The sequence below is a fragment of the Triticum dicoccoides genome, chromosome 4B (genome assembly GCF_002162155.2).
Source record: "Triticum dicoccoides isolate Atlit2015 ecotype Zavitan chromosome 4B, WEW_v2.0, whole genome shotgun sequence".
NCBI classification, from domain to species: Eukaryota; Viridiplantae; Streptophyta; class Magnoliopsida; order Poales; family Poaceae; genus Triticum; species Triticum dicoccoides.
In genome coordinates this window covers 183,802,226-183,813,167 of record NC_041387.1, presented here as the reverse complement: position 1 = coordinate 183,813,167, position 10,942 = coordinate 183,802,226, and the positions used below count along the sequence as shown (strand labels likewise).

The window sequence follows — 10,942 nt, the reverse complement described above, 5'->3', positions numbered from 1 at the left end:
ATTGGGAGGGGGGCCGGGCCCCCCTTTCCTTCCTCCCTCCTTCCTCTTCCTTCCCTCTCCCTCTTCAAATAGGAAAAGGAGGAGTCCTACTCCCGGTGGGAGTAGGACTCCCCCCTTGGGCGCGCCTCCTCCCCTTGGCCGGCCCCCTCCTCCACTCCTTTATATACGGGGGAGGGGTGCACCCATAGATACAACAATTGATCATTGATCTCTTAGCCGTGTGCGGTGCCCCCCTCCACCATAGTCCTTCTCGATAATATCGTAGCAGTGCTTAGGAAAAGCCCTGCGTCGGTAGAACATCATCATCGTCACCACACCGTCGTGCTGACGGAACTCTCCCTCGACACTCGGTTGGATCGGAGTTCGAGGGACGTCATCGAGCTGAACGTGTGCAAGAACTCGGAGGTGTCGTGCTTTCGGTGCTTGATCGGTCGGGCCGTGAAGACGTACGACTACATCAACCGCGTTGTGCTAACGCTTCCACTTTCGGTCTACGAGGGTACGTGGACAACACTCTCCCCTCTCGTTGCTATGCATCACCATGATCTTGTGTGTGCGTAGGAATTTTTTTGAAATTACTACGTTCCTCAACAGCTGGGTGTCAGCAAGCACCCCAACTTAGGTGCTAGAATGACCTTGCAGAAGTGTAATGGACTTAACTACTCATGGAAATGGCCATAATTTCTCGCCCTCGCCCGAGGCCTCTTGGCAACGCTACTCTCCTCTACCTCCTTTCCCTTTGAGCAGTTGGCCTCTGCCACCGCCTTGCCCATCGAGCAGTTACCCTCAGCAGCATTGACGAGGATGAACTTCTCAGTAGAGCACTGCATTAAACAACTGATAAAATCTAACCCTATATCAACATGGTAACTGTCCAAAAATCTGACCCTATATCGACTACATATGTACATGGGGACTAGAAAAATCTATCTATATGTCGATGCCCAAATTTGATCGGGCTTCAACACTGAAATCAGTCCATATGAACCCCCAAATCAACCCCTTAACTGACACCCTAAATGAACATCAATATGGACAACCAAATCATGCTCTTAATCGATACCCCAAATCGAAGCGTGTGGCGTCTCCTGTGTATCGAAGCGCGTGCAGCTGCCTGTAGCCAATATGTGTACCTTGCATCTCTCGGTTCTGGTTCACTGGAAACAACCGATTCGAGCATTCCGGCAGAGCCAGACCCAACGGTGCTTTAAATTCCATGGAGGCCAAGATTTGGGTGCAGGCCAGGCATCCAAATTGGTGAAAATTTTCATCAAAGAGATATTCACAAGTGTATCTTATTATACCCAATGAGACCACGTGTTCATCTGCAGGGAAGAGACTACTGTAAATTCTACTAGGCTAGTCATAGTGGGAGTAACTTAGCTAGTAACATAACGCACTCCAAGAAATTTTTGCTTATGTGGCAAGTATTTAATGTGAGATGGTAACATAATATGTTACTGTAATATAGTGCTTCCCAAGACAAAATGAGTTTACAAGCTAATAAATGAAGTCATCTATAACACTACTATCATGTTACTTTGCATTATGAAAGTACTACCTCCGTCCGGGTTTATTGGTCCCCATTGTATTTCGTGCCAAATTTTGACCATAGATTAAACTAACAAAATGTTCACGCATGTCACCAAACATTATATTTTTGAAAACTACGTTCAAATACGAATCCAATGAGATAATTTTTCTTGACATGCATTAACATTTTGTTAGTTAAATCTTTAGTCAAAATTTGGCACAAACTACAAAGGGGGCCTATAAACCAAGACGGAGGTAGTAGTAACTTAGACTAGTGTCGTGCATATGACACTAGTCTAAGTTACTCCCCACTATGACCAGCCTTAACGAAATTCGGGTGCCAGGTCCCTTGTTTAAAAAAATGAGACCACGTAGGGCCGGAAACATTAACTCTTTAATTTAGATGAACATTTGTCGAAAGCAGTGAACATCCCCCCGCAAAAAAAACAGTGAACAAAAAGCAGTCGAGCAGGAGGCTGGGAGCATCGAAAATATCTATCTTCCTTGGCAGTGTACGAACTTGGAGGGGACTCCAATACCTAGTGTGGTAACTAAGCATGATGTCCAACAAGATGAATGGATGCTGGGTCATTGGGCCGATCGATCCATCACACAAATATATACGTATAACTTGGCTAGTAATGCAGGGTCGATCAGTGGCTATAGCTGATATATACTTCACGATGGCAGGTGTCACATCGGATTCTTCACAGGAGACGATGAGTCACCGGTGGAACCTCGCCGGCATGACGGCGCTCGTCACCGGAGGAACCAAGGGGATCGGGTATGTTCAATTATGCTTCATTTCGTGGCTTTGCACACTCGATTAGTTAGTTGGTGGTGCACGCATTGATCAATCGGTCGATTCATTTTGTACGTGCGTAGGCTTGCCATCGTGGAGGAGCTGGCCGGGCTCGGCGCCAAGGTGCACACCTGCGCACGCAACGCCGCCGGCCTGGACAAATGCCGGCGGCGATGGCAGAGCAAGGGCCTCCACCAGCTGGTCACCGCCTCCGTCTGCAACGTCTCCGTGCGCGGCGACAGGGAGGCCCTCGTCGCCACGGTCCGCGACCTCTTCCACGGCAAGCTCCACATCCTCGTCAACAACGCCGGCCTGTCCCTCTACAAGGCGGCCGCGGACACCACGCCGGAGGAGTACGCCCGTCTCATGGCCACCAACCTCGACCCCTGCTTCCACCTCTCCCAGCTCGCGCACCCGCTGCTCCGCCAGGCCGGGGCCTCCTCCGTGCTGCTCATCTCCTCCGTCACCGGCTACATCGCCTACCCGGCGCTCTCGGTTTACTCGCTCACCAAGGGGGGCATGCACCAGCTCGCCAGGAGCCTGGCCGCTGAGTGGGCGACGCACGGCATCCGCGTCAACAGCGTCGCGCCGGGCGGCATCGACACCGATATCTCCACCACCACGCTCGCCACCGACCCAACCATGGCGCGGAGGCTCGCCGACATGGAGACGGCGCGCGTGCCCATGCGCCGCTTCGGCAAGCCCCACGAAGTCGCCGCGGTCGTCGCCTTCCTCTGCATGCCCGGCGCCGGGTACATCACGGGCCAGGTCATATGCGTTGATGGCGGACGCACAATAGCAGCCAAGCTATGACAATACACATGTAACCGTGAGAAGCTGCATCCACGGCTAGAACCTAAGTTTTGCTTGATTATTGCAAGATGATTCAGATTGCCAGTAATCACTTGCATCATGCTCCCGATGAGTTTGCAAGGGAAACTGGGGCAAAACAAATAAAGCACAGACAAATCTCATCTCGGTTATTTACTCGACTTGCAAAACAACTAATCTGACAAGTTATTGCTGCTTCAAATAGTTACTTCTGCCATGGGCATATGTCCAAAACAAACCCCAACAGAGCACAACAAATTTAATTCACCACAAATTATATAAGTTGGCCTACACAACACATGATCTCATCATGCTAGCAAATATGGGAGAACAGAGACTCAACGACATGTAGGATCGACGGCCCATGCCTAAGGATCAATGCCGCATGTATCTCCTCCCATGAAGACAATGTCATCACCAATACAAGAGATCAAAAACTAGTTCTGATGAGTTGACTCGGAGAAAAGAGAGTAGCTTCCACAATTTACAAATGCTTCCCTTCTTCCCCTTCAATGGCTTTTGTCTTGCGATAACCCTTATCGGTGCCAAACAACCTTAACACAACAACAAGATTAAGAGGATGCATATCATATAAAAGCGAGGGAGCTTACCACGCATATTCAACAAAGCAAAGGCAAAAATGTATACTCACCAGTCCATGTAAACAAAAGTAGAGGCGTAGTTCCCTGACTTGGTGTAGAGCACACGATGATGGTAGTCATGGAAGTCAGAGCTGCTCATGAGAAAATATTCACAACTCAGTTAAACGCAACCTATCAAATGGAAAAATAGAACTTCCCTACCATCAGGTAGCACATTTGCAAATTCTACTTTACTTACCCTCCATACAGTGGCAGGAAGTTTGATGGGCTCCAAGGGAAGTGATATCCACTGTGAGCTTCAACCGTCTCTAACACCCTCAAAACCATCCACAGCCAAAGGGTGAACAAGTGAGGGCCGGTGAGGGCAGGACCAACAACCGTGGCAAACCCCAGGAACAAAATTTCAGCAGGGTGTGCATATTCTGAAGTTAAGCCGAATGGTGTAGCATATCTGCTCACATTTTATCGTCTTAAAAGTTAGAATGGTAACTAACTAATGTAGTAATACCAAATACGGGTTAACGAAGAAATATCACTTACTCATGATGCACACTGTGGACATGCTTGTATAGCCATTTGGTATGCAGAGCCCTGTGCCCCCAATAGAATATGAAATCTTCGAGTATAAAATAAAAAAGAACTTGAGATACAATGACCGTCCTGCATCAGGTAGCATTAGCAAGTTAAGCAATTTCCAGTTCCACTTGAGTCTTTAGTTATCCTGCTGCTTTCATGTGTGCATTCTCAAGTTATACTTTTGTTGGACTTGAGAAGGAAATAAAATTTAATACCAGTGTGGCAGAGGAAGTGAGCTCCTCAGCCCCATGAACTTAAAGGCAGGATAGGAGAAAATCATGACTGGCAAATTCACACAGACATGGTAGAGAATGAGACGCATGACACATCTGTTCTGGTAAGCAGAAGTGTTGCTCTTCTTCTGCAAACATGCACACACATACTTGTTTAGGAAACCAGTTATGTAAGGAAGATACGTACAAATGTTCCCTGAATTAAATAGCTCCAATGAATCAAATATTTCATCACAGAAAAATAAAAAGGAGTGAATTATACTAGCGCACACTGGAAAGCAGAAACTGGGAACGAAATCAGTAACATGCACTACAAGATAGATTTCTCCGAGGAAAGTAAATTTGATGCGGACATCGATAAAAGATTTAGCCCAACATGCACTACAAGATAGATTTCTCTGAGGAAAGTAAACTAGCGCACACTGGAAAGCAGAAACTGTTCTGAGGAAAGTAAACTGGGAACAAAATCAGTAACATGCACTACAAGCCCAGTCACATGCATGCTTCTCAAGAGCAAGGATGATAAGTTACTTCCATTACTAAAACCAAACTAAAGTATAACAGCCTCTCTTACAGAAAACTCTTTACATTTTTAAGAGAAAAGAACAAGGCACCAACTACAAATATTTCCTTACAGCTCGAAACAAGCAAACGGAGGCCCAGTTTCCCTTACAGCTCGAAACAAGCAAACGGAGGCCGAGTTTCCCTCAATGAAGTTCAATTTCGTTTATTGGGGTAAATTTAGTCCAATCGAAATGTAGACTGTGTTATACAGAACACAACACCACATATCTCCATTCAGAATATTATACAAAACTCTTAGCGAGGAGATTCTGCTGTAAAACTGGTCAGACAGTATGTCCTTCAGTTTGGCTAGCACAAAAAAGAAACAGTAAGGATTGTCTAAATTTGCAGAAGAGCTATTATATTCAAAATGCAGCGTCAGTTTCCTATTACCAATAATGCAATTAGTATGACTGGCTAAATACCCATGTGTTGCAATGGGGGCAACTTTATTCTAGTGGTTCAACATAGAAAAATTTTGATTGGGTTGAGATTGAGATATGATGTGGAGAGGGAGTCCATATGCAAAGGTAAAGAAAGATATGATGTGATTGAGATTGTGTACATACAACTACATGAATTGATTTTGTTGTTTGCTTGCAAGGGATTTCTTGCTATTGGCAATTTATTTGAATTATGGTGATTGCTTTGCAAGGGATCTCTTTCCCCAGAAACGAGGACATGGGGTTGGTTTGGAAATAAATTAATGGGGGTTATCATGTAGTTTGGAAAAAAATAATCCATTAATTGCTTTGCAAGGGATTTCTTTCGCAAAAACAAGGTGGGGGTCGGATTGGAAATAAATTAATGGAGGTCATCACGTGGTTTTGAAAGAAAAAAATGTTGATTGCTTTGCAAGCGATTTCTTTCCCAGAAACAAGGAGGCGCGGGTCGGTTTGGAAAAAAGGGGGGATTATCACATGGTTTGGAAAAAACAAATCGGTGGGAGGGGCCATGTATCAATGGGAGGGGTGGAAGCGACGAGAGCAAAACGAACAAACTCCCTTTTAATAGTAGAGATACCTAGCAGCTTAATATAGCTCTAGCGTAATCACGCAAGCATATATGTTTTTAAATGACTAGGACAATGACCGTGCGTTGCAACAGGATATAAATATTCTAGACTTACCTGCCCATAATGCGATTTTGTAAATAAATGTTTATCAAATCCTGCTTGTGATTTACCTTAAATTTTGATGAGTAGAAGGTAAGATGCTCAAAGGATTTTGGCAATCCCTCTCCCAACATGAAATGGTTGTTTTCTTGGCCTGGAATCTCAACAAAAGGGAACGTTCTTTGTCCAATGAGCGTACCATGAAGATTGGGAATATCAGTTTGGACATAAGTTGTCAAATGCTAATGTGGGTGCTTCAGATTCAAGTTGTACGTGGGAAACAGTATGGAACCTTCGCTGTCCTTTAAAGGTAAAGATCTTTGTATGGAGGGCCCTTCTCGGTGCCATCCCTTGTCGAGCGATTCTTACGGGCAGACATATAAAAGTGCAGGCTCAGTGTCCAATTTGCAAGCGCGATGCTGATACTATAAAACATCTCCTATTTGATCGTTCTGTGGCCATGGAAGTAAGAAGTATGGACCTTGCTAGGTCTTGATTAAGTCATTAGGAGATCTTGTCATGTGGACCGAGCTGGTAAAGCTATACTAGAGTACTTGCGGTGCATCCCGAATGAAGAGGTTTGTGTGATGAGGCAGTCAAGCCAAAACTTGGCACTTGTGGTGGGAACGCAGGAAATTCCTCCACGCTGAACAATCTCTATCTGCTGCTCAGGTTTGTTTATCTGTGAAAGTCCTTGCTGCAAATTTTGGTCTAGCTTGCTCACGAAGAGTAAAGTTGGAACTGGGGGCTGGATGAAACTGAGGAAAGATTATGTAAAGCTCAATGTGGATGCAGCATTTGATGCGGACTTGCTACAAGGCGCAGTTGGGGCAGTTTTGAGGCATTGTCATGGAAAATTTATGGCAGCAGCTAATGAGAAAATTGAGTTTCACAGCAGAGGCCCTACCACTAAGGTTTGGCATAAATCTGACGCGCACTGTTGGTCTGTTGGACCAGTATAGATCCCAATTGGTAGCCAGGCGTAGCAGCCTTAAACCCGGTGGCCGATCTGGGAGCGTTACAAAGATGCAGCATTTGACTCCGGAACGGCTTAGCATTAAAGCACTCATATTCCAAAGATTTATTAGCTTGGAACTTCTATTTCTGTATGTTAAAATATAACCTCGGGCAGGAAGTTATATTATGGTAAAATTATGCAATATTCAAGCAGCGCTCCTACATCTGCGGTGAAAAGAAATATGTCCAGAAACACAAAAGTTTAGCTGAGCCCTGTGACCCATGGGCAGTGCCACCGTAGGGGGCAAGCAGGGGTATCCATCCTAGGTCTCCAGGTTGCTAACTAAGGAAGCACACCTCCTCATACCCTTAGCTATGACACCATGGGAAACCAAATGTAAGCTTTGATCTGCAGGTATGAAGGTGAAGTGGCGTATGTGATCCATGTAATGAAGGAGGGGATGCCTCCTTGATTCATCGGTAGGCCTGGACCAATACGTTATGTGTCCACAAAAAAATGTCCACCACCAACTTCATTTACACTTGTGTATACTCGGTATGCCAAACCAAAAGCTGCAATCTCCTGTTCTTGCTAAGTCTTTGGCCAGCCCGAATCTCGACCAGCACCACACGATGCATGCCACAGCCACCACGCCACCACATACTGAACTCACTAGCACCCCAAGATGGAACAAGAGGGACAAATAACAGAGATTGACAGAGGAGCTAGAGTAGAGTCACAACTATAACAACAGTACAAGAGGCAACAGGGTGGACGCACCCAACTGATATCTAAATGCATACAAAAATGGTTGCATGTTGCAAGTAGGATCTTCTGTCGCCAAGTGCCAATGCCAGCAATTTTTATGACTTCATGTTTTATTGCATTTTATGTTTGGTAGTTGTATCACACAGCTTTTGGTCATCTAAATCTATTTGGAATGTCAAATGAAGTCGCATACAAACTTCAAACCTGGCTCCGCCACTGGTGACCAAGTATTTGTCATCCCCATTATCTTTGTCTCAGCTGGCAGTTTAATTTGGACACAGGATGTAATATATCACTTTATAAATCTCTAACAGCAGAGGGCAGAAAGAGCTTCTTAAACAGGAGCGAAGAAACTAACCGAAAATGAGTGTTTTCTACTCTTGTATGGTTCATATCAGTATCATACAACATGTCTGAAGTTGAATCTCTAAAACAAAAACTACAAAAATAAGTTTCTTAAATAGGAGCGCAGAACATGAAATGAAAACGGGCGGTGCCTAGTGTTGTTTGGTTCACCTCAGTACCATACAATTGAAATAAATCAGATACATCACTTCCTTGATAGAGAAAGTTATGTGAAAGACTTTTCGATGACCACAGACACACGCCTAGCTGACTAAATGTATCCCGTCCTTATTTTCCTTCTCCTCAGAAGACATTTTGATTTGGGTGTGAGGTGTAAGTTTTTACTTTGAATCTCTAACATCAAAAGTCAGAAATAGTTTCTTAACTAGGAGCAAAGAACGTGAAATGAAAACAGCTGGTGCCTAGTGTTGTTTGGTTCATATAGTATCATATATCAAAATAAATCAGATACATTTCTTCCTTGCTTGGGCTGTCTTCCTTGCCATATAGAGAAAGTTATGCAAGAGAAAAACATTCATTAACAGCTTAGAAGAAGGTTTGGTTACCTTCCTTGTCTATTCCCGTGTTATCTCATTTAACAGTTCTCCCACCATGTGTGGTACACATGCATTTCACATGGAAGATGGACCTATATATGTCTATCTAGTGGAAGGATCAATCAAAAAGCGTGCGACATAGGAGTAGTTAAGAGCAGACCTGCATCCTGTATCTCACTACTTAGGCATTTGTTTGTCCTGATAAAGATGCAGAGATTGATTCCCAGAGTGGTTAGAATTAAAGCATTCCAAAGTCCCAAGGATTTTTTCAGCTTGGAACTTTTATTTCCATATTTTGAAATCATAACCTCGGGGCAGGAATTTATTATAGCTTGATCAAGAAATAGACGGTTCAAGTATTAATGCAGCATCTACAGTGAAAATCCATAAGTCTTCCGATGCATGTTTAACTGAGCCATGTCACCAGTGTTTCTCATCCTTATTTCCCTTGTCTCAGCAGGCAGTTTGATTTGGACGTGAGGCGTAATGTATCACTTCAAAAATCTACTCCCTCCGTTTCTAAATATAAGTCTTTGGAGATATTTCATTATGGACCACATACAGAGCAAAATAAGTGAATCTACACCCTAAAATGCATTTATATACATCCGCATGTGATTCATAGTGGAATTTCTACAAAGACTTATATTTAGAAACGGAGGGAGTAATAGCAGAAGGCAGAAATAGTTTCTTAAACAGTAGCGAAGAGAGCCAAACGAAAATGAGTGTTGCCTACTCGTGTTTGGTTCATATCAGTAGGACGCAATATAAAGAAATCAAACGCACCCCTTTCTGGTTCGGCTGTCTTACTCGTCAGTCTTGCTTGTCATGATAGAGAAATTTTTACAAAAGAAGAAAAAGAAAAACGTCCAATCATAGGTTGCAAACAGGATTTGTTATCTTCCATGACTGTTCTCCCACCATGCTATCTCGTGTCGCGAAATTTCACACACATTGGACGTGCAAGATGGGCCTAGGCACGTCTATCTAATGGATGGATCAAATGAATCAATCAATCAAGAGGCGTGCGAGATGGGTAGGAGCAGACCTGGATCTTGTACTTGGCGAAGAGTCCGAAGCGCTCGAAGAGGAGGGAGGGGAAGCCGGAGAGGAAGAAGACGCTCTCGTGGAGGACGAAGGTGACGACGGTGGCCAGCTGGAACTCGCTGAAGTTGGTGATCAGCCACTGCATTCGTTGATCCCGACAGCAAGGCCGGAGACGGCGACGGAGAGGGAGAGGAGAGATCCGTCAAGATCGGCACGTATAGCGGGGAGGGGAGACAGAGATCGGAACGATGGGCGCGTACCTCCCAGGCGGAGTCGAGGGGCGTGGCCGCCATTGTTGGGTGGCCGGCGGCGGATGGCAGGAGGATGAGGGGGAAAGAATCTTTCTCGGTGCTGTATGTTGTATCTGGCTGGCTGGCCGCCCTTGGAGCTTTCCTCCTCCGCCTCCTCTGCTTCCTCCTGGCTGAATATATGTGTTCTGTGTGTCACTCGGTCATCACACACCCCCGGACTAGATGCGTCCACGTGTGTGTGGCTTTCCGCCCCTTCGCCTCACTTCCTTTTCGTTTCCTCACGAATTCTGCTCTCTCTGTTTCTCCAACCCAGCGACCCAAAACGTCCGCCACATCTCTTTGGAACGGTGCGAACAAATGTGGAAGCCCAACTTGCCTACCCAAACCCAAAACACGTTCGTGCCGACGCATTTGCGGCCAAATTCGCGGTCGAAATACGTCGGCACGGACGCGAAGCTGACGCCTCGCGCGCCTTCTCGGTACCCGTTGTGTCCCCATTTAGTGGCCGTTCAACTACTGCGGCCAGCTTAATTTATGATGATTGTCTATCTCAGGTCCACGCGTCAGCGACGGCGGTCGGCCTTTTTTAATCCGAGCGGGTGGGGGAGGGCGTCTTCATCCGCTTCCAGAAGTCCCTCATCCCCATCCCGCCACCACTCTGCTCCCCCGTCGGCGGCAACCCTAGCCACCTCTAGCCAGCAAAGATGGGGTTCTTCTTCGGCTCCGGTTCCAGCAAAGCCAAGGGCAAGGCCCCGGCCACC

General features: G+C 45.7%; 2 protein-coding genes across 2 annotated transcripts; one reads left to right on the top strand and one right to left on the bottom strand.

Moving 5' to 3' along the window:
* The first annotated feature begins 2,216 nt into the window (after positions 1-2,216).
* On the top strand, positions 2,217-3,222 carry LOC119295700 (tropinone reductase homolog At2g29290-like). The gene is made up of 2 exons (XM_037574147.1): positions 2,217-2,317; positions 2,419-3,222. Exons 1-2 carry the CDS (start codon positions 2,217-2,219, stop codon positions 3,146-3,148), a joined length of 831 nt encoding a protein of 276 aa, XP_037430044.1. The 3' UTR covers positions 3,149-3,222.
* Positions 3,223-3,340: 118 nt separating this feature from the next.
* On the bottom strand, positions 3,341-10,358 carry LOC119295701 (very-long-chain aldehyde decarbonylase GL1-11). The gene is made up of 7 exons (XM_037574148.1): positions 10,191-10,358; positions 9,932-10,069; positions 4,560-4,705; positions 4,309-4,428; positions 4,007-4,219; positions 3,819-3,899; positions 3,341-3,720 (listed from the first exon to the last, which is right to left on the bottom strand). Exons 1-7 carry the CDS (start codon positions 10,221-10,223, stop codon positions 3,651-3,653), a joined length of 801 nt encoding a protein of 266 aa, XP_037430045.1. The 5' UTR covers positions 10,224-10,358; the 3' UTR covers positions 3,341-3,650.
* Between the last annotated feature and the right edge of the window lie 584 nt (positions 10,359-10,942).